Genomic DNA, 23,700 nt, shown 5'->3' with positions numbered 1-23,700 from the left:
TTCCAGAAGACCCATGATGGAGAATGCTATCCACATCCAGAGACAGAACTGAATGCAGATTGAAGTATAGTGTTTTCACTTTATTTTTTCACATTTTTTCCCTTTTGTTCTGTTTTTTTTTTCTTTCACAGTGTGACTAATATGGAAATATGTTTTACATGATTGTATGTATATAACCTATATAAATTGCTTACTGTCATAGGGAGGAGGAAGGGAGAAAATTTGGAACTCAAAATTTTATTTTAAAATGTTAAAAATTGTCTTTACATGTAATTAAAACTATTTAAAAGAAAATAAATGCTTATTTCCTTCCTTCCTTCCTTCCTTCCTTCCTTCCTTCCTTCCTTCCTTCCTTCCTTCCTTCCTTCCTTTTCCTTCCTTCCTTCTTGAATTTTTCAGGGAGTTTGTTGCTTATGTGAGGTTTTGTAGCTCTTGTACTAAGTTGCTAATTCCCTTTCCAATTCTTTCTTCCATAGCTCTATTTTATTTTCCAACTTTTTCCTCTAGCATTCTTATTTCAGGTTCTCCTATTGGTTCTAATTCTTACTTACAACATGACTAATGTGAAAATATGTTTAATAGGAATATATATGTATAGCCTATACCAAATTATGTGCCATCTTGGGGAAGGAGGGGGAGAAAAATGTAAAACTCCAAAGCTTATGGAAGTGATTGTTGGTAAATCAAAATAAATAAAGTTAAAAAAAATATTTTAAAACTCTTTAGAGAAAGAAAGACCTCTTGCCTCATTTCTTCTAGGAATTCTGGTTGAACTTATGCCCAAGCTGGTTTTTTTTTCCCTTTGAGACTTAGTTAGTAGATGTTTTAGAGTAATTCTTTTTTGGGGGTTGTCTCTTGATCATCCCTATTACCATAATGGCTTTTTTTTTATTTTATTTTATTTTATTTATTTATTCATCCATTTATTCATTTATTTATTCATTTATTTATTTGTTCATTTATTTGCATATTTATTTATTTATTTGTTGTTGTTGTTGTTTGCTTGTTCTTCTAGCCTACTTCCAGATTTTGGACTTTATGTTTGGGTCAGGCTTTGTGCAATTCTAGAGGGAATGTCTGGACTGGTCCTATTGCTGCTTTCTTGAGGTAGTGAATGTTGAGTTCTTCTGGTGTCTCAGTGAAAATTAAGGCCAGTGCTTCCAAAGTGGTCTAATACAGGGCAAAGTCCAACAGTCTGAGCTTTGCTAGTTCATGACCTGTGACTGTGTCCTGGTTAGAATTCTAGTACACTGCCATTAAACTCAGTCTCCATTAGTCAACTGGAAAGCATGACAGCTTCCGAGTACTACAAGCTACTTTTTGGTTTGGGATTCCTCCCATGGTTTTTCCACTGCAGGCTTCTGATTGGGCTTGAGGCTGGAGTGAAGATCTCACTCTGCTCACAGTAAGTCTTAGAAATATAGAGTTGCTACTTGCTTCTGAACTTGCTTCTTGCTTTGTACACAGACTAGAACCCACAACCACTCCTCCCTCTAGAATGTCACTGGTAGGCACAGTCCCCTCCTTGATATACCCTGGATATATGATCCAGAACTAGATTATGCATAACAAAGCTGCCAGTTGGCACCTATTCTTACATCTTAAACAAGTCTCAGCTATTCTTGTGTAGCACTGTGATCCTTAAGGTGCTTTGAGAGACTGCTTGGCATAGTGGATAGAATATTGGATTTAGAGTCCAGAAGACCCGGCTTTGAATCTTGCCTCAGGTACCTACTAGCTGTGTGACCCTGGATGAGTCACTTAGCCTCATTCAGCCTCAGTTTCTTCATCTGTAAAAATGGTGATGATAATTGCACCTACCTCATAGGGTTGTTGCAAGATTCAAATGAAGTGATGTATGTAAAGCACTTTGCAAACCTTAAAGTGCTATATCAATGACAGCTATTATTATTTCACATAGAGTAAGCCACCTGGACTTCACTATAACCCAGGGATATAGTCAGGATAGAATGCTACTATGCCCCATATTACAGTTGGGCTAGTTTTGGGCAGAAGTGGTACTGAGATCCTTGTCCAGTCCCTTTAAGCTATACTGCCAAGGCAAGAATAAGTGCTCAGAGAAAACCTGATTTGTAGCCATTATTATACACATTAAACATTTTAACTGCCATTAGCACTAAAATGCAGAAGTGGATCCTATTATATCTTTATTCCAGAAACCAATAAAACAACCACAAATAAAGAGATCTTTTTTGTCCAGTTGAGAGTTGGTAGGCAGGATATTCACTTGAATTTTGCCATACTAATGAAAAAAAGGTTTCCTTTTTATCACTTAAAAATGTCAGAAAATTAACTTCTAGAATATTTACCAATAGAAAACACCATAATGCACAATAATCTACAGAAGCATGTCTTTTGTGTAAGAAGAAGCGTGGAAAAATTGACATAGTACTGGGCTCAATGTCAGGAAGACATGGGTTCAAATCCTGCCTCTGACACTTCATAGTTGTGTGACTTTGGGCAAGTCATGACCTCTTTGTGCCTCAGGTAATTCCCGAGGACTTATATCTTGTCACTTTGGATTGGTGGAGGAAGTTCTTCACATGGAGGAAACGACAAAATCTTAGCGCAACTATGAACATTAGCATGAAGCATATAGGATAGAACATTTTTACTTAATGTTCAAAATTAATACATGCAGAGCAGGCAGATTTCAAAATAACCTGGAAAGACTTACATGAACTGATGCTGAGTGAAGTGAGCAGAACCAAGAGAACACTATACACAGTAATAGCAACACTGTGAGATGACCAGCTTTGATAGACTTATCTCTTCTCAACAACACAATGATCTAAGACAATTCCAAAAGATTCATGATGAAAAATGCTATCCACATCCAGGGAAAGAACTGTGGAGTCTGAATGCAGATTGAAGCATACTATTTTCTCTCTTTTTTTTTTCTTGTGGCTTTTGCCTTTTGTTCTGATTTTTCCTTCACAACATGACCACTGTGGAAATATGTTTAATAGGATTGTACATGTATAGCTTATATCAGATCACATGCCATCTTAGGGAGGGGGGAGGAGGGAAGGAGAAAAAAATTTGGAACTGAAAATCTTGTCCAAGTGAATATTGAAAACTATCTTTATATGTAATTGGAAAAAAATAAAATACTATTAAGTGGGAAAAAATATCCCCTCCATGCAAAAAATAAAATAGCTCATGCAACTAATTTAATTTCTATAAGAATAAGTAAAAACTCATTTTTAACTTCATGAAGGAACAATGAAAACTGTCTAAAATAATTTGGAGGGTGTTTTTCTTCCTGATTCATACTATAAACTCTGAAGTTATTTCCAAATTTGCTTTATTTGCTAAGAAAAATACAGTATTTTAAAACAGGCTCACTGAATTACAAGGAAAAAGTCACACATACCTATATTTACAGAAAGCACCATGGTTTCCAATGGGTTTGTAAACTGAGTATGTTGTAAATTGTAGTCATTCCTCACCTACACCTTCTGGCTTCTTTCAAATCTCTATTAAAATCCTACGTTATAGAAGCCTTTCCTCTAAGAGTATCTCCAATATCTTACACATAGTTGTTTGCATGTCATTTCCACCAAGATTCTGAGTTCTTTCAGAGGAGGGATTGTTTTTACTTTCCTTTGTATCCTCTTAGCACAGTGCATAGTAGGCACTTAATAAATGTTTGTTGACTAATGACTTGTTTATTCACTCTGAAATCATGTCCCTGTAGCTTTTAGCTCGTGCCAATTTTTTTCTTTAATGGTAACAGTTGGTTTCAAAATCAGTTGCTGTTGTTTGTCCTTTGTTTTCTTCTTTTTTTTTAATTTAAAATTTATTTATTTATTTATTTTGGTTAGGTAATGGGGTTAAGTGACTTGCCCAGGGTCACACAGCTAGTAAGCTTATGTGTCTGAGGCCAAATCTGAACTCAGGTCCTCCTGAATCCAGGGCCGGTGCTCTATCTACTGCGCCACTTACCTGTCCCTGTCTTTTGTTTTCAGTGAGGACCAAATGACATCACAGGTGTTGTCTGGACTTGGACATCAAAATAAGTAAACTTTTTGGAAAGTTGTCATGTGTAGGGGCACAGACAAAGGGAAATTCAGAATGTTCTCTCTCATGTTGAGATCTCTTTTTATACTTAATAAAATATTTTGTATTTTGTCACTATAGAATGATGGGTTTTCTCACTTTTGATTAACTTTTTTTTCCCTAGCCTTTGATATGAGTTACTTTCATGGAAAAGTCAAGACAAACTTCATTTAAAACTAGATTCTCAATAATCAACAGGGATAGTTGAAAATGTGTACCTAGAAATATGCCAAGTGTAGGATACAAGTCTCTATATACTTTTTGGCTACTTCATTGAAATTATAACAACTGATTATTAAAATAAACTGCTTTGATTATTTAATGCAAAATATTGCTATGTTCTCTCAGAAAAAATTTCAGAGTTTTACTTTCACAAATTTTTAAATGGAGAGGGGCACCAACACATTTCTTTGAATGACTGGTGGGTAAAGAACATCCAGGGGGTTAGTAATGGTTCATAATTATAGATGGCAAAATGGTGTCACTTTTTTTTTTGATGAAGTAGAAGATAATACCACTAATGCCCAGTCTTCACTGGTTGAAACTGTTTGACAGATAATTACTAAAAATGCTCTGCTGGATCAGGGAGGAGAGCTCTTATCAATTTCCAGCTTTTGCACTTAGCCCAGCTGCCATTTCTTTGAAAATATTGATCAAAAGTACTTATTATCATCTGAGTGGCATAACGCAAGTCACTAAGTATTAATGGAAAAAAATGTGATTTTGGAAGGATCATTTCTGAAGACAGAGCTCCCTTCTAGGAATAAGATTTGTAGTTAAAAATAAAAATAATCTTAACTACTTACCCTTTCCTATGAAGGAAATTGGAGAGTATAATTAATGCACATTAAAAAATAATTTAAATTTTAAAGGTACTACAACAGCTCAACTCATCTTGCATCATGGCATTCTGACAAAGGCAGAAATATCACAAAAAAGTGGAAAGTTAAATGCTCTATCCTTGCACATGGAAAGACTTCTTGCCCAAAAAGAAATTTGTCCAGTGGAGTCCATTTGTAAAGTTGAGGTTTTAGGGTAATTTCCTTTTCATGCTACAATGTGATCTGAGAGTAGTAATAGCTTAACCCTAATTCTGCCTACTATCATCCTATATCTTTCCTCCGTTTCCCAGCTAAAATCCTTGAAAAAGCCATATACATTAGGTGCCTCCACTTCCTCTCATCTAACTTTCATCTAAGCCCCCTGCAATCTGGCTTTCTAATGTCATCATTCAATTGAAAATGCCTTCTCCAAAATTACCAATGATCTCTTGTCAAATTGAATGATCCTGTCTTAGTCCTTCTCTTATTGGGCCTCTCTGCAGCCTCTGACACTGTAGATCATCCTCACATTTGGGATATTCTCTCCTCTCTGGTTTTTTATGGAACTGCTCTCCTGGTTCTGCTGACCACTCTTTCTCATCACCATTGCTGGATATTTATCCAGATCATGCACAGACTATGGCTGTACCCTAAAGCTCTGCCCTAGGCCCTTTACTCTTTCTCTTCTTGGCTATCATGCTAGGTGATCTCATTAACTCCTATAAATTCATTTATCATATCTATGCAGATAATCCCCAGATCTCTGTATCTATTTATCCCTAATTTCTCATCTGAGCTCCAGATCTACATTACCAATTGCCTTCTGAACAACTTAAATTGAATGCCCCATAGGCATATTAAGCTTAATATGTCTAAAACAGAACTCAGTATTTCTACTCCTAAATCCTCCCCACGTATGAACTTTCCTAATACTGTTGAAGGTACCATGATCTTCCCAGTCACCCAGGCTCAAAATCTCAGAATCATTCTTGTCTCCTCACTCACTATTATCGCACACATTCAATTTGTTGCCAAATTTTATAATTTCTACCTTCACAATATCTCTTGTGTCTGCCCCCCTTCCCTCCACTCAGAAAGCCATCATCCTTATTCAAACCCTCATCACCTCTCACCTGGATCATTGTAATCGCCTTCTAATTGGTCTCCCTGTCTCAGGTCTCTCCCCAGTCCAATTCACTCTACATTCAACTGCCAAAGCGATTTTCCTAAAATTGGTCATGTCACCCAATGAACTGCATTGGCTCTTTATTATCTCCAGGATCAACTGTTTGTCTGGCATTTACAACTTTTCACAACCTAGCCTCTTCCTACCTTTCTCGTCTTCTTATAGTTTAATCCTCTCCATTCACTCTTTGATCTACCTATACTGATCTACTTACTGTTCCTGGAACGTGACACGCCATCTTGTAACTCTGTCTTTGTACTGGTTTTCCATGCCTCTCTCCTTAACTCTGCCTCTTACCTTCTCTGGCTTCTTTCAAGACCCAGCTCAAAACCTGCCTTGTGCAGGAGGCCTTACCTTGTCTCCCTCTACTTTCCTATCCTTTCTTCCTTATGAGATTATCTTCCACTAACACTATATACACTAACTATATACATTTTTATGTACCTTGTCATTTTCATGTTGTTTCCTCTATTAGTATGTGAGATCTCTGAGGGTGGGGACTATGTTTTTGCTTTTCTTTTTATCCCTAGTGTCTAGCACAGTGCTTGGTACATAGCAAGAACTTGTTGACTGCCTGAAGATAAAAAAGAATGTAATAGTGTTTTTGATATCAGCTGTGGAGCATGGGAGAGCCTACAAAGAAATCATAATGCAAAGGGAGGAGGTTTTCCATTTGCTTTGACTCATTGCTTTAAAAAAGGGAGCAGTGATTATCAGAAAAACATTTCAACATGACAGGGTCTTAGAATAAAACTCATTCTTTTTTTTTTTTGGTGTGGTAGAACTAAGATTGAAACATAAAAGCTGAAGAATGGATTTAGAAGTCAAAAATAGTTTAGAATTTTTTTTAACTAGTTAAGCCCCAAACAAAAAAGGGCAAAGACATGCTACAATCTTGTTGTTGTGGCTCTTTAGTCATTTCAGTCACGCCTGACTTCATGACTGCATTTGGGGTTACTTGGCAAAGATACTGGAGTGGTTGGCCATTTCCTTCCTGGCATGCTATCCACTGTGCCACCTAGCTGCCCAACATCATCATTACCTGCATCTTTGTCTTATCTCTCAAATTGACTATGAAAACATTTAGTGAGCAAAATCTAGGTCTAACACTGCACTAAGGCACTGATTATGGTACAATATTTGTTTTGTAAGGAATTCTAATTTTTCACATAGGGAGTTTCATATATTAATGAGACTGAAGTTTCTGCTTTTATTTGCCTTGTTAAAGGCAATTAAACACAAAGCATTTGTGCTGAAGATGATGAAGATCAGTAATTTGGGGGCAAAGTTCTCATTGCTGTTATACGAGACAAAGCTGAAATGAGCACAAGGCTAGGGGCATAGGCATACTGGTGTCTCAGGATGATGGACAATTTTATTTTCCTGGGACCATTCAATTTAATTAACTTTGACAAGCACTAATTAGGGGCCGTGAGGTGGCACAATGTAAATAGAGTGCTGGGCAAGGAGTCAGGAAGACTCATCTTCCTTAGTTCAAATCTGGCCTCAGATACCTACTAGCTGTGTGACCCTGGGCAAGTCACTTAACCCTGTAAAATGGAATGAAGAAGGAAATGGCAAACCCCTCCAGTAACATTGCCAAGAAAACCCCAAATGGGGTCATAAAGAGTCAGACATGACTGAAAAATGACTGAACAATTAAGTGCCTATTATGGCCCAGGCCCTGTGCTAGGTGTAATAGATAAAAGTAAAATACGGGAGAAGGCTTTACTTTCAAAAAGCTTACACTGCATGGGAATGAAATACGTAATGGGAACAAAGAGAAGTAATCTTTGAACTCATTTGAATTAATAAACTAATAAATAAATGCAAAACAATTTCTGGTAAGTAGAAGGGCAGCACTAATAACTTGGATTATAAGGAAAGGCTTTTTTGCAGGAGATGCCACTTAAGTTGAACCTTCACTGGAGTCAGAGAGTCCAAGAGGTAGAGAGGAAGAGGAAGAACTTAACCCCTTACAATCTGACTTCCTACCTTATCATTCCACCAAAACTGCTCTCTCTACGATAACCTCTATGATTATTAATGAATGATCTTTGTTGCCAAACGCAATGCCCTTTTCTCAATCCTCATTCTCTTTGACCTCTCTGTAGCCTTTGACATGGTTGATCACTCTCTTTTCCTCAATGCTCTCTTCTATCTAGGTTTTTAGGACAACACTCTCTTATGGTTTTCCTCCCACATGACTGCTCATTCTCTGTCTCCTTTGCTGGGTCCTGCTCCAGATAATGCTCTGTAACTATAAGTGTCCCTCAGAGTTCTGTCCTGGGACCTCTTCTCTTCTCCCTCTACACTATTTCACTTGGTGATCTCATTAGCTCTCATGGATTTAATTACCATTTCTATGCTGGTGATTCTCAAATCTGCCTCTTCCGCCCTGATCTCTCTGCTGACCTCCAATTTTGAATCTCCAAATGCCTTTCAGAGAGCTTAAAGTGGATGTTCAGTAGACATTTTAATTTCAATATGTTCACAACAGATCTTTCCTCATAAACTCATCCCTCCTTCTACCTTCCCTGCTACTGTAGAAAGCAACATCATCCTCCCAGTCCTCGGGCTCACAACCTAGGAATCATCCCGGATTTCTCACCCTCCATGTCCAAGCTGTTGCCATGGCCTTTACAACATCTCTTGATTACACCCCCTTTAGCTCTTCTGACATTGCCACAACTCTAGAGCAAGCCCTCGTCTCCTCATACCTGGATTGTTTCACTAGCCTGCCGGGGGGTATATCTGCCTATCTCTCCCCATTCCAATCCGTCCTCATTCAAGTGATTTTCCTAAAGCACAGGTCCCATCATGTCACCTTTCCTACTCAATAAACTAGCTCTTACCTTCAGGATCGAATACAAAATGCTTTGTTTGGCACTGGGGTATACCCATGCATATAGGATGGGATATGGATGATAGCCCAATGACGGCGACAGACGAGTGGTCGTTCAGGTGGAAGGAGAATCAATACACAGCAGCATCACGAATACCCATTGAGGATGGGCTAAGAAGAGTGGGTGTTCAACAGTGTCAAACACTGCAGAGAGATCATAAGGTTCTTGAGGGGGTTGGGTGGTGCAATTGATAGAAGGCTGAACTTAGAGTCAAGAAGACCTGAATTCAAATCTCATCTTAGACATTTAATATCTGTGTGACCTTTGTCCTGGAAGGACAATCTTGACTACATACTCAGGATAAGAACCTGTTAGCATTCACTTACATAGTTACATAATGATGTAAGCCGGGAGCACATATATTCCAAATATTCTCGACTCCTGGCATGCAGCCGAAGCAAGGAAGTCAAGGTTAAGTTTTGCAGAACACTGCTTTCAGCAATAGCCTCTGGCGGGCATTTTCAGAACCAACAAGAATTTGTTATTTCAAAATTTTGCCTCTGACCTAAGTGTTTCCTAATGTTGTGTGTATTCCTGAAGAGTTTTGCTGACATCGAACCATGACGATTTGAGGGGTCAGTCATCATAAGCATAGTGGCTCAGAAGCCCTTCTTTATATATCATCGTTTATTGTTGTTCAGTTGTATTTGACTCTACATGACCCTTTTAGGGTTTTCTTGGCAAAGATACTAGAGTGGTTTGTCATTTCCTTCTCCAGCTCATTTTTAAGGAAACTGAGGCAAACAGGGTTAAGTAACTTGCCCAGGGTCACGTAGCTAGTAAGCGTCTGAGGCTGGATCTGAAACTGGGTCTTCCTGACTCCAGGACCCGTGATATATCCACTGTGTCATCTAGCTGCCCCTCTTTATACATCACTATTCAATAAAAGTATAAACTACAGCAGGGGGTTCCCTTTGGAGCAAAGAAAACAGACATTTGTTTCTACATTCTTGGAATTATAAGCTGTGGGTTCTAACACTGAAGAGCTTTTTAAAGGGAGAAGAATCTGGGAAGTTTAAGATACAGGCATACCTAATTTCATTGCACTTCAATTTACTGTACTTCATGGATATTGCATTTTTTGCAACTTGAAGATTTGTGGTAATCCTGTGTCAAGCAAGACTATAGCACCGTTTTTCCAATAGTGTGCACCCCCATTGGTCTCTGTGTCATATTTTGGAAATTTTTGCAATATTTCAAACTTTTTCATTATTATGATAGTGATCTGTGGTGATCTGTGATCAGTGATCAGTGATCTTTGATGTTACTATTGTCATTGTTTTGGGGCACCATGATCCGCACCTATATAAGACCTTGATAAATGCTGTGTGTATGTTTTGACTGCTCCATTCTCTCCCTCCCCTCTGAGATACAACAATATTGAAATTGGGCCAATTACTAACGCTACAATGGTCTCTTCAGTGTTCAAATGAAAGGAAGAGTCAATGTGGCAAACTACATTGTTGTTCTTATTTTAAGAAATTGCCATAGCCATCTCAACCTTTGGCAACCACCACCCTGATCAATGAGCAGCAGCCATCAACATCGAGGCAAAACCCTCCACCAGGCAAAAGATTACAACTTGCTGAAGGCTGATATGGTGGTTAGCACATTTTAGCCATTTTAAAAATTAAGTTACATGCAGTTTTTAGACATAATACTATTGCGTACTTGATAGACTAAAGTATGGTCTTTTATATGCACTGGGAAGCCAAAAAATTCATGTGACTGGTTTTATTGCAGTATTTGCTTTACTGCAGCAGTCTGGAACCAAACCCACAATAGCTCTGAGGTATGCCTGTATTAGTAAATTTTACCCTAGAATCTAAAACCATAAACCACAGTGATTGAGACAGTAACACTCAATAGTAAAATCATTACAGTACACGATCATTCCAACTGTGTTAAAAGAGTCACCTTTAACAGAAATCAGAGGGTTGACAGCTTGTCAGACCTGTTCCTCCTTAGATGTTTGGGCAGGGATTAGGTTTGAATCCAATTTCATAAATGAGAAAATGGCAAATGTAGAAGCGAGGCACCTAGTCCAAGGAGTTAGTAATACCAGCCCTTGGGGGAGTGTCTAGACTCCTGGTCCTGTTCTCAATCTTCTAGACCAGTGGCTCTTTATCTTTTAAAACAGTTGAACATCAAAAGAAGGTACAGTTCTCTGAACAATAGTAATTGTATTGTCATCTGTTGACTGAGAAAATGCAGTATAGGACAAAAAAGCTTCTATGAATTTATTAGTATTTTAAACTGAATTTATATTTTGTTCATTGGAGCAACATTTACATACATTTGAAAAATAATGAATATATGAGCAAGACATTGTTCACTCTACAGAAATTATACTTGCCTTTTTATTAGTTAATGGCACTGTGCATTTGGATGCAGCTAAATAAAGTTCAACCTAATCATGCTTGTGCCCATATAGATTTACAAACTCTTAGAAATAGCTTGGCAGCTCCCCACACATCTGTAGGCTCAAAGGTTGAGAACCACTGTTCTAGGATATGTTCTAGGCTATACAAGCTATTGAACTTAAGCTCAAACCATTTGCTGGAAAACTGTACATTAAAAATATAATATGCTTTTAAACAATATCCCTGGTTACCCAAAGAACATAGGGAAAATTCTCCCTAAACCAAAACTAAACCCAAGAAAGAAAATGGGGCTTCTCCTTTATTTTTGTTTTCCATTTCTCTTTTAATGCTCTTTCTTTTTTAGTTTAACAAGTGATTTTAAGGCTCATAAACAAATCCAAATGCATTTCGGAGTCATATAAAAATAATGTAGTTATATGGTTCAAAACTTGTCTTCCTCTCCCAAGTTCATAGTGAAATGAACTCCCTCCCTGTAATTTTAACTTTTAACTTTGTTACATGCATTTATTTTTCTGTCCCTCCCACCTTATGCTCCTTTCTCTAACTGAATAATTAGAAAAATTAGAAACCTCTTATCACATTGACCATGTCCAAAACATATCAAGTTTCTTTCTGCATTTTAAGTCCATTGCCTCTCTGGCAATGGTGGGTGGCATGCTTCACCTCAGTCCTCTAGAATTGTGGTTTATCATTGCACTGATCAGTTCTAAAGTCTTTCAAAGTTTTTTTTTTTCCTTAATGTTATCATTGTATAAATCAGGCCTCTTTTCAAGTAGCACTACCTCAGGGGTGGGGAACCTGCAGCCTTGAGGCCACATGTGGCCCTCTACGTCCTTAAGTGTGGCCCTTTGACTTCAAAGGATCTAGAGGGCCACTTGTGGCTTCGAGGCAGCAGGTTCCCCACCCCTACAGGTTTTTCAGACCTTTAGAATATAACCTAACAACTTGCTGGTTTCATGTACTCACCGCATTAATGCTGCTCAGAAAGGGGAGCTTCTTACAGAGTGAAAGCCCTAGGGAATGGGACACGATAGGTAGTTCCCTACCCCTGCTCCTAAGCTTTCAGAATGGCACTGCTGTCTGCCACACAAAATGCTACTGCCACCATTTGTGTATGTCCATTCAAAGGAAGGGATTCTTAAATCTACATCTTTCATTTAGGATCTTTAATGAGATCTGTGATCTTGCTCATGTAAGCTTTCCCTCCACCAGCAGATTACTGCCGTATCTTCTTATCCTGTTCAATTTGTAGCCGTGTCTTTTTCACTAACTTCTTGATGGCGGAACCCTCTAACAGCTAGAGCCTTTACGATGATGTTTTGTGTTTGGGGAGGTCCATCAATTATCACTTACTTTTGCTTCTAATGCTTCTCTCATATTATGCCTGGCCTCAATGAAACTATACCAAGAGACTTATGACACATAAATTATGTAAGCTATACACCTCTCATTTAAATATTAAGGACAAAATAAATGTGTAACAGCCATCTGTTTTATCAATGAGAAAGCTGGTCAGGTAAAATTTTTAGTGTGTGTGGTAGACAGAGCATCTCAAAGTGGAAGAATGCTAGAGGTGGTGTTAGAAAGCCTGTGTTTGAATCCTAGGCTCAGCTACTTATCATCAGATGAATCATAACCTCTCTGGGCCTCAGTTTCTTCACCTGTAAAGGGGTTGTTTAAGATGATGTCTAAATCTTTTGTTGACAAACCTATGTTGACATTTTTAGGCCACCAAAGCAGTTGTATCAGATCAAACGAACCATTTTTGGATTTTTTTTGTACCATTTGTTTTAACACATGAGTAAAAGAGATTTTGATTCATTAATAAATGGATGTGTAAAGTGTATGCAAATATATCTATGAATTCAACTTTTATTTTGCTCTTAGCACTATACTTCATGGACAAAGAGAGAATTTTAATTAATGCACTTCTGAATTTGTGAAATTTTAGAAGGGAAGCTTTTGGGTCACCATTAGGGGAGAATGTCATTTGAATTACATCACCCCATATAAATTCGACACATGTTTTATTAGTGATTAATAACCACCAAATCATCACATCAAATAATGAAAAAGCAAACAGATTAAATATACAGCACACAAGTGCTGCTTTTCTAAATTATTTTATCAACATACTGTATCATCACAAAAGAGAATCTTAACTCCAAAGTCAAGCTTTGTGGTAATCAAGAGGAACAATTTCTTTCTGCTGTTTTCAGAGATTAGGCCTACTTTTGCCAGCAGTTCTTGCCCTGGTGTGAAGAGATGCCTGCAAAGGCAGGTTCCATATAAGCTTCCATAAGGAGTAGTAACATCCAGTGCTGGACTGGAAAGGTCACCTAGTTTTAAATCTTAATGTTGGGTTTTAATAAAATTAAATAAAGGAAAAACAAACTCAAAAGCAGATGATACACTACAAGTTAATTTTTACTGAATTTATCAAATACCTTTCCTTATTTACACACACGCTAAACGTTGTAGACGAGGAAACAGAAAACATTCACTTAATGTATATATCATACAGAGATATTGAATGTAACTAAAAACAATGGCTTGTCCCATATAGAATTTAGTTTCACATACAGAAGAGATAAAAACGTAATTATGGAGAAGTCACAGTAAGTTTTAAGGTATTCCTCAATTTGTCATACAACGTGATAAAAACAAATTCAACGTTGGAGGAAGAACAGATTAGACCTGAGGAAAGATGCATTGCTATATGAATCTGCATGATTTTTAAAAAATAAGGCTGAGGGTTTGGCCAATCAACACAAGCCACCTAATCCAAGGCTACAAACCCTACCCTTACCCTGTAGTTCCTAGGTCCTGTGTCACTGACTGCATGCATTTAAAGACACTTGTGAAGAGTCACTTGATATGGCTGAATTTTCTTGCTTTTGTATAGTTTAGGTGTTTTATTTCTCCCCCTTTTTAGTAGTTTTGTTTTTAAGAACAAAAACAGTCCATGTGATTTTGCTACATTAGCTTTTAGCCATAGAGTATCAGAGTAACTTGCCAATGAGGGAGAACTCGGCATACCCTAACACTGTCTTGAAGCCAACAAGTCTTATCACATTTAGGTCTAATTAGGGACACTTTAATTCACAGATGGTTGACCTGCTAATGTGATTTGTCGGCACTGGTACCTAGGGGTGTGTGCTGACTGATTATCAACTCAATTTTGCTGAAAGGCATTTATTATGAAGGTGCAATACTAGCTTTTCTAAGTGAGATAATGAGCATTTCCATTTGCTATCCCAATAGTAGAAATGATTATAGTCCATTTGTACATAAAAATATTTTCCCTAAAAAACAACAACAACAACCCTCCAGATTAAATGTTACCAAGCATGTAAATCATCTCTGGTAGGAACTAAGTTTTTTTCTTCCTAATTTTTGGTCATAAAAATTGCAGATGAAATTAGCCCCTCTCCCCTTTTTTGCTAAAATATGCTTGTGCCTATCCTGAAGCAAATCGCAAGGTCTTAGTCTCAAGCCTCTGACAATCAGAGTTTGTAAGGGGAATGCCAGCTCAGAGTATGACCCAAAATACAGAGGCACAAGCTCGTGGTGCAGTAACATAATTATTAAGAAATAAGGGGACTTTCAGTTGGCCCTCTTATATGTTGACACGCATCACCATCACCTCTCCTAGAAACCCAGTAATTTCACACGCCTTCATAATACCTGATGATTACATTCCTCAAATAGTTATCTCAATGAACTCTGGGCCAACTCCAAGTTTAAAAATGCTAAGTTTGCTTAGCCTATTATAGTTAGGTTCTTCTACTTTGTTTAAAAAACAAAAACAACAAAAAGCTAAATAGCTGTTTGCCTTTGTGACATGTACAGATTTAAAACATAACAAAATGGGGATGAGGTATTTGCTGGCATAATCAGGAAAAAAAAACACCTTGAAAATCAACTCTTTTTGATACTGTCCATGCTAAGGAGCCAGAGAATACTTATATAAATAGACTAGTTTACAAAGCAAAAACAATCTTAAGTGATTGAATTTTCCCTTATGTCCCTTGAAATGTCCCAACTACCTGCCTACGTCCAGGTCACACACATACTACTTTTTTTGGTGGCATGTCTCTAGAAACTAGAAAAGAATTCTGACTCCTAACTCCTCATGGGATACAATTCAGTGGCCTGCAAAATAACAGAAGAGAGGTTTCCTGACTCTTGACCAACTAGGCTCGCACACATTGTTAGAAGTCAGCTAAGGGCTTTAGGCTGACTCCACCCACAGTGAGTTCTACTGTTTTGCCCGAAGTTAGTGCCATCCAAATGGTCAAGATGGCTGTACAGGAACCATTTCTGCAGGCCTTCACAGTAATCCTCAAAAGAAAGGTATTTCATAGAACTGCATGAAAATATAAATGAAGAGGAGAAAAAAGTAAAAGAGTTAGAGTTAATATCGTCCACATGATTTGTTCTGTGACCTTGAGCATCTATCACAATGCCAGCTGCCAGTCCTGACTTGCTCACACTCATCTCCCTATCTCATCCTTCTCTGATTGGGTTTATTTCTCTTAGTCTACAAAAAAGTTCAAAGTTGGCTAATGGGGATCTATGTACTTTGAAGATGATCTTAAAAGAAAAGGTACTGAGTGTCCCAAAAGTCTTAGTGCAGTTTGAAGCTTTAATAACTACCTATTGAACTCAATAGCTAGCTAGTAGGTTTCTAACATTAGCCGATTAGAATAAAGTAATGATTGGGGCCACAAAATACAGTTATTTATCTACTTAGAAGCTGGGTTAATTCCAGGCAATTCTCCTTGTGTGTTACTGGCATCTCATCTGCAATAGTGCATCGCACACCTGGCACACAGTAGGCCCTGTAGAGATAGTTGATGGTTTTTATCTCTACATCTAGTACAGTATCTTGCACAATGTTGGCTCTGAGTATGTTTGTGTCTTGCTTAAGAGGCTGAAGAAATGGAATCTATATGCTGACATTCTTCTGTGGATTATAGTTATGATGGTGGGAATGCTCAAGTTAAGATTTGGGGCATAAAGGAAAAAAGTGTTCTTAGCAAATGAGCTCTCCCATGCATTAGAACTCAAGTCCTTCAAGAGTGCTAGTCACCTCCTAGTTAGTTATTGTTATAATGACAATATCTGCATGAAAACAGATTCCAAGGTTTGGAATGATGGTCAAGTAATAGAGGTTACAGATTCAAATGGCAAGACTCAAACTATCTGTTTGACTAAGAAACTTCTGCTATAGTGAATACTGTCCTGTTCATCCTTTTCCATATGAAAGATTATCAATGAATGAGCATTTGCTACAATTGCTATAATTTGATTTGACCTGTATGCCTAGAAAGTTGAATCTTCAATGCTGCAGTATCTCAACAATGACCTGGAAGCTCTACAGATGATCATTAAAACTTAGCCAGTGCTAGTGGATACCTGGTGGAAAATCACATCCTGATATCTGACTATGCAGTGAAGTGAGTGAATCAAATTGAAGCCAAATCACTTCTGGGCCATGAGGAAAAGAGACCTTGGGGAAAGCCAGTCTTCTGTGATGATAAAAGGTTTGGTTTTTTTTTTAAACTAAAGCACAAATACTAAGATCAGAGTGAATATTAATAAAATCAATACAACCAAAGGCAATTCCATAAACAATTTGCTTCAATACTTGTTTTGCATCTTCCTATGACAGTTGCGCTTTCTGCCTATAAATAAGAAAAAAGTACTTGAGTCACAAACAACCTGCTACTTGTGATACACATCAAAAACCACATGAGATCCCTTGTACTTGCTGTTCCTAGTCTAGTCACAAACAACACACAAGGGAGAGTGAAGCGAAACTTGTTTGCTGGAACTTTTCTTCTTTGGAAGGAACTGTGATTTTATAGCACAAAGTCATCCTGTGAAGTTCAGACGATCATTGACACAGCTATTTTGAGTTAGCCTAAACATTTTCTTTGAGCTGACTCAGTTTCTAATGTACTTTAATTTGAAGATTTGCTGAGGGCACTAGCAGAACGACGAAGTTTCCCAGAGCTTTTGAGTTTGGGGGCACGGGTTAGTGATGGAGACGTCTGACAGGCCAACTCCCCTCCAACAGAAACAGGAAGGTCAGCACTCACACTGGTAGTGAGACTATCTGCAAAGGAAGCAGAGAAAGGATAAAGGAAAGCAGAGTTAAAGCCTTCTTTTCCCCAATAGTCCAAATGAAGAAAGGTTGGGTTGATGGGAGAGGGGACTGTAAGCTCAGCTGAGCGGTAGGGCGGCTTTAGATAACTTCTCATTCAAATATGCGCCAAGCACATTCAGTATTTTTTTTACCCTAGATCTTTGTAAAAATGTGTGGCAGGTATATGCAGTGGAAACCCCACCAAGAGGACACCAGTTCAAATCCAATTTGCTACTTCTGTGACACCAGGCAATGTAACTTGGAATCTCTGTGCCTCAGTTTCCTCATCTACCAAATGAGGATATTAGATTAGATGATTTCTAAAGCCCCATTCCAGCTCTAAATTCCATGCTGCCCAATGGGGATGTTTTACCCACAAGCCAAACTAGAGAATACAACGACTTCCTAAAAGGCAGTAACCCCAGAATTTCACATTTTATTGGTACTCCAAAGAGTCTCTAGAAACATTATGTAAAGCTTAGTGAACCCCTGATAGTGCCAATGGCATCTACAAATATTTACACATTGATATCTGACACATTTAAGTTACAACTCAATTATTTCCCCAAGGTGGCTACGACTAGAGGTCAGAATTCAATAGCAGGTTTGAACCAGAATACAAGTGGATGTAGCCATCTACTTCTGGAAAAAATGAATAAACTTAAAACCTGCCCATGTGCAGCTCTCAGCTTCTCCCAGGGCACCTCTAATCACACACAGAGGAATACAAGAATGTCTCCTGCAAGAGAGGGAGGTTGTTGCTGCTGCAGGCCAGCCTTCCCCAGGACAATTCAGTCAGCAAGAAGGCCATTTCATCAGCCTCACTTCTGTTACAGCCCAGGTTTCCCCATAAGGAAACCATTCAAGAGCTATACTTCTATGGTCTTATTAACATGGCTTCTCTTCAAGGGTTTGCTTTTCAACAGTTAGTGTTTCAGATTCATTTGATTCAGGCTGTATCATAGGGGTTATTTCATGCATAGTTTGTATGTTTCCATTGATCTGGCTTGAGACTGCCACTATGCAGTCTCAAAATCAGTTCTTCCAACAATTCCAAAAGCACACAAAACACTGGTAGCAACTTCCTTGGTGTGTACTGAAAAATCAATATCTTAAAGGGTTATAACCTCAGAGAGACCTGTGTTTTCTCTTATTTCTTCCGGGCCAAACTCAGACATTCAGTAAAGTTGGGTAAAGCACATAGAATGAGAGCTGTTTCCCTCCCACTAGTTTTGTCTTTAAAATCAGGCTGCCTATGACAAAGACAGGGAGCCATACTTTGTCATAGTAGGACAAAGAAGGATCATTAAAATGCATCTCCCCATCAAATGAGCATGCTAATGAAACGTACTAGCATTTAACTAAAAAAACAAAACAAAAAACAACTGTGCTATGACTCAGTTGCTATTTCCAGGCAATTTTCCATCTTGAAATACTTAATACTTAACAAGCAATTGTATGAGCGACTTCACATTACAAACTAGAATTATTTTTCACTTACCAGATGTATATTTTAGAGACAGGATATAGGTAGGGAAAGAAAAAGGAAAAATATTCTCTTGCAAATAAATGTAAAATATGTGTTGGTGTTTAAAGAAGTTAGCTGTGAAAAAGTAGACCTTTGTTAGTTCTGGATTAGGAGGAGAAACATTCTGATTTTTTTCCCCAGGGAGAAAGCAGGAGGGTAGCTTGCGTTCCTACAGCTAAGCAGAATGGCAGATGGTCAAAATAATACAAATTTTGCCAACTGGGCAAGCTCAAGCAATATTCATGCAAGCTCTTTAACAATAGGACTCCTGTGCTTATGAGAAGCTGTACAGTTCAAACAGGCAAAAGCGTGTCCGTAAAAAGGCTAAGCCACACCTCAGCACCCAGAATCACCCACAGCATTCCATAAGCCTTTAGAGTTTGGACATTCCATCAGTCAAAAACTTTCTTCTGGCAAGTCCTTAACTATGCAATCAACCTTGAAGCTCCCACTAAATTGTCTTGATTGATAGGGAGACAGCAGCTGCAGAATGAGCAAGCAATAACCACAAAAGATAAAGGCTTTCATACAAATATTATAATTCCACTTGCAAGCTGTCTGGCATGAACTCTAACGACTTGGCCATTTTCTTGCAAGAGAAGCTTGGAACTCTATTCAGATAACATACTTGAGCCCACTTCATGACTCTGGTCAAAGAAAATGGGAGTACATACACATACATGTGGACAAATAAGTAATTCTGCATGAAACTTACAACATCTGAAGGAGAGTTTTAAAATCTGGTTTTAGGATTACAAACTTGATGCTCTAAAATTTATGGCCCATTCCTCCTCTCAGTGGCCAACTTGCAAGTACTATTTAGGGCAATTTAAAAAATCTGCGTTTAATCCAGCACTAAGAAAAGAACTTTCAGTTCTGAAATGGGGTCAGCTTTCTACAGTAAATTTCTGCTCTTCTGAGCTACTCTGATTTAAAAGATCAATGTTAGTGGTGCCCTCAACAAACCAACATACTAAGCTGAACTGTCATCCCAAATGATTATGCGATCTGATGGACACAAATGGATTGATTCTGTCCTATTTTAGAACACGCTACGATATGGTTAATAAAGAGCCATCCATCAATCTACTAATTTTCTCCTTGGAAAGGTGGCTTTATTTTTTTAAATTTTAAGGGCTTCATCCATCTGGGAATCGGATCTCAAGGAGTTAATTCAGTACAGCAGCCCCCTCTGCCTAAACCCAGCCTACCAGAGAATGTATCCAGCCAGGATGCTGCTTCCATTCGATCAGTACTTTGGAAACTGCCCAGACAAACAAGCAGAACCGAGAAGCTTGCAAAGGTCACACCTGGCGTGTGGCCGGCCTGCTCTCTGGGTCCTAAACCGCACCCCCAATCTCCAGGTTCATGGCACTCTGTGCTTCCCTGCCTTTGTTTCCTTTTCCTCCCCCAGCTGTTCCATTCAGCAGCCCAAGCTCGGCAATCTGCCCTCCCCAGAAAGAGAGGCATTTATTAAGCTGAGCTAACTCAAAGGGCCAGCACAGCACGTGCCGCTTCTTATCGGGCCCCATCTCAAGATCCTATTCCATGGTGCTTAGGCAACAAAAAAAGTAAATGGACTTAACTCCCATTGGCTCCCCTGCAGCAATTCAAACAAAAGTGGAAGCAACAAAGACATTTTCCAGTATGGCAGGTGTTGGTGTCAGATTCCGCCTGAAGCAAACAGGAGCAGAAGAAAGACAAAGTATGCGTTTTCCGTTGAGGCTCAGACATGCAGGGACAGGGCGAGCCTGTCAGAGAGCAGCCAGGCAGCAGGGCTGTTAGTGCCGCTACTTAGTCAGGTGGGAATTGTCTGGGCTACTTGTTTCCAGCCTGGTGCTTGGAATGCACATTTTGGAAGGGAGGATGAAAGGCAGTGAAAAAGGGAGAGGGCCAGAAAAAGAGAAGGATGGCCATATTTCAGCTTACTACACGAGCAACCAAGGAGACTGGTTAGTAGATCTGCTGAAAAGACAGTTAGCACCGTGCACTGAGCAAACCTGCGGCAGGGTCAGGCTTACCTTGGTCAGCTATGGTATTGAGACCTTTACATATTCTAATCTAAAGGGAAAGAACACAAAGTCACATGAGTAGCGGTACAGCATACCTCAACCTTCTGTGAAGATTGTACATTGCTAACGAGCATTAACTCGCTCTCGAGTCATCTTGGGACTTCACCGCAAGTTGTGCCATCAAACTAGCATGATAAAATACCTCCTCTGTATCATACATATCGTAAAGAAACAGGACATTAAACCCCCCCCCACATTTTCCATGTCTAATGGTGAACCACCAGCCTAAACTAAGCTTACATTCACATTTGAAAGCTTTTGCTTAGACCCCAAGCTACCATATGAAAAAAGCCCCAGCCCAATGTCCTCATGTATACTGTGTCTAGAGTGAATCAAAAGGCATAGTTTACAGTTAAGAACTTCTCAACTTCGAAGGTGGCCTGAAAAGGTAATCAGTTACTATAATGCATTCAAGGACACAATTCTAAAGCAGCTTTTATATGGTATACAGCACACAGTATCTTTATACAGCTTTTACCACCCAATGTCACACTACCTTGGACTAAAGGGAATAGCTAGGCTGATAACCAGTATCCATCATACCACATAGGAACAAGGAGAAAGGACATTTGGAAGAAGAACGCCAAAGGCAAAGCTATTCTCTGATGAAAAGAGCAACAAGATTATTTGTGACCAGGCAGCAAAGAGAAGGCTTTGTATCACTTTAACATTTTTCTGCTAAGTTTTTATTCTTTTCCCACCAGTTCCAACCTATCCCTTGTACACTCTTCTTAGCAGGCACATTATCTTTCTGAAGCAGGCAGTGGTTTTCCCCCCTTTTTCTGTATTCAATGTCATTAGACTACAATCAAATCTGGACAAAGGACATTTATCAATGATGTGTGCCATTGTCTGCATTTGGCCACAGTTGTAAACTTGGATTTTCCTGCTGACCCCATCTGTAAAGGTTGGCACAGTGATCAGGTCAGTTTCAAACATTGAAAAGATCCCTCTATATGCAGCACTATTGTGATTTTAAGGATAAGATTCCCATAAACAAATGTAAGGTTATACATTCCAAATGTATAATTGTATATAATGATAAAAATGCAGTTATACAGTCTAAAATATTAGTAAAAAAAACATTGTCCGGCCAGAATGAAGCTGGTGGGCAACAGGGACAGCAAGCTGTACCACTGGAGGTTTATTTCAAATATAAAAGTGCCATTGTTGTGGCTCAAAGAGAAGACCCCTTAGGACTTGGTGATAATATTGCTCCTTCCAAAGCAATCGTTAACGGATACAATGAAATTTAACATCTCTGGATTTCAGGCCTATTTTTGGTAGTAGTAAATGTATCCCATAACAATAACAATACTATACAGTGCTTTAAGAATTGCAAAGCACTCAATTCTCACGATGACTCTATCAGGTGGGAATCATTAATGGTTCCACTTTACAAATGAGGTAACGGAGATACAGAAAAGTTAAGTGACTTTCCCAGGATGACACAACCAGTATAGATTTGAGGCAGGATTCAAACTCAGTCGCAGTACCAATTAATGGCCTCCACTAGCCCTTTACGTTCAAACAACACTTACACCTTTTGTAAACCAAGTGCTGATCCTTTCACTTAGCAGGTCACACTGCGTCTCAGTTTCCCTAGCTCTCTTCCCCTTACTAGAAGCATTTTCTAAATATCATTCCTTGACACTGAAGATTTCAAAGGGAAAAAACCAAACCGTTGTGGGAGTCTCCCCTTAGTGGTGTTACTGCTATTGCCAATTTCCACCACCGGGGCAGCAGTACTGGCACCCAAGGCCTTTTGAAAGGTGTTACGTTGATCTCTTTCCTCTATCCCAACTGTCTCAGTCCTGGCTATGCATACAGGATGTGGTGGTAGAAACCAGGAAAACAGATGGTACAGCCAACAATAAAGGACTTCTTTGTAATTGCTGATGAGGAATGGTTTGTTCCTCTCCCCAGCATATTCCCCAGACACAGACTGATGTGGTAGGTATGCTGGACCAAAGAGAATGTCTCAATAACTGCCAATCTGTAGCTGAGTTAAGGAGATGCAGGGACAGCCATGTTTGGGGATTGGTCTGAATTATTCCAGGGAGCTCAAGCATCACATGCCCTTAACATGAAATCAGAGGTGCCTTGAGGCTATGAATCAGTAGGCAAGACAAAATGGGTTATAAGGAGAGAAACAGCATGGTACAGTAGAAAGGACATTTGACTCGGAGTCAGAAGACCTGCTTTTATATCCAAGCTCTAACACTTATAACCTCTGAGGCCTCAATTTTTTAAACTACAAAATGGACCTAATAATACTTCTACTATTTTAGCTCACCTCACATGTGATGATGCATATGAAGGTACTTTCTAATTGTGTAGTACTATTAAAGAATAAGCTTTGTAAAAATATCAGTATCTTATCAGAGTATTTGAATATTTGCAGAAGTCTAGGGACTGTTATAAATTAAAGCTATATATACAGCACTATATTAAGTGGACAAATATGGAAAGATGACATGCATTTAGGACTAATGAGTAATCAGAAAAGCTAATTTGAAAGGCTTTTGTCTTCTGTGGCTGTTTTCTATAGGAGATGGTGAAGAGG

At 38.7% G+C, this 23,700-nt stretch overlaps 1 protein-coding gene across 1 annotated transcript in view; it reads right to left on the bottom strand.

The window, feature by feature from the left end:
• Positions 1 to 13,390: 13,390 nt before the first annotated feature.
• The window catches only part of RALGAPA2 (Ral GTPase activating protein catalytic subunit alpha 2), a 417,261-nt gene continuing 406,951 nt past the window's right edge, over positions 13,391 to 23,700 (bottom strand). Inside the window, exon 40 of the mRNA XM_020989297.2 lies at positions 13,391 to 17,504. Coding sequence (XP_020844956.1) covers positions 17,350 to 17,504 — 155 coding nt within the window. The 3' untranslated portion in view covers positions 13,391 to 17,349. The remainder of the gene's footprint in view (positions 17,505 to 23,700) is intronic.

This window comes from Phascolarctos cinereus, unplaced genomic scaffold (genome assembly GCF_003287225.1).
Source record: "Phascolarctos cinereus isolate Bilbo 61053 unplaced genomic scaffold, phaCin_HiC Scaffold_2;HRSCAF=192, whole genome shotgun sequence".
NCBI lineage: Eukaryota > Metazoa > Chordata > Mammalia > Diprotodontia > Phascolarctidae > Phascolarctos > Phascolarctos cinereus.
This window is presented reverse-complemented; position numbering and strand designations above follow the sequence as displayed.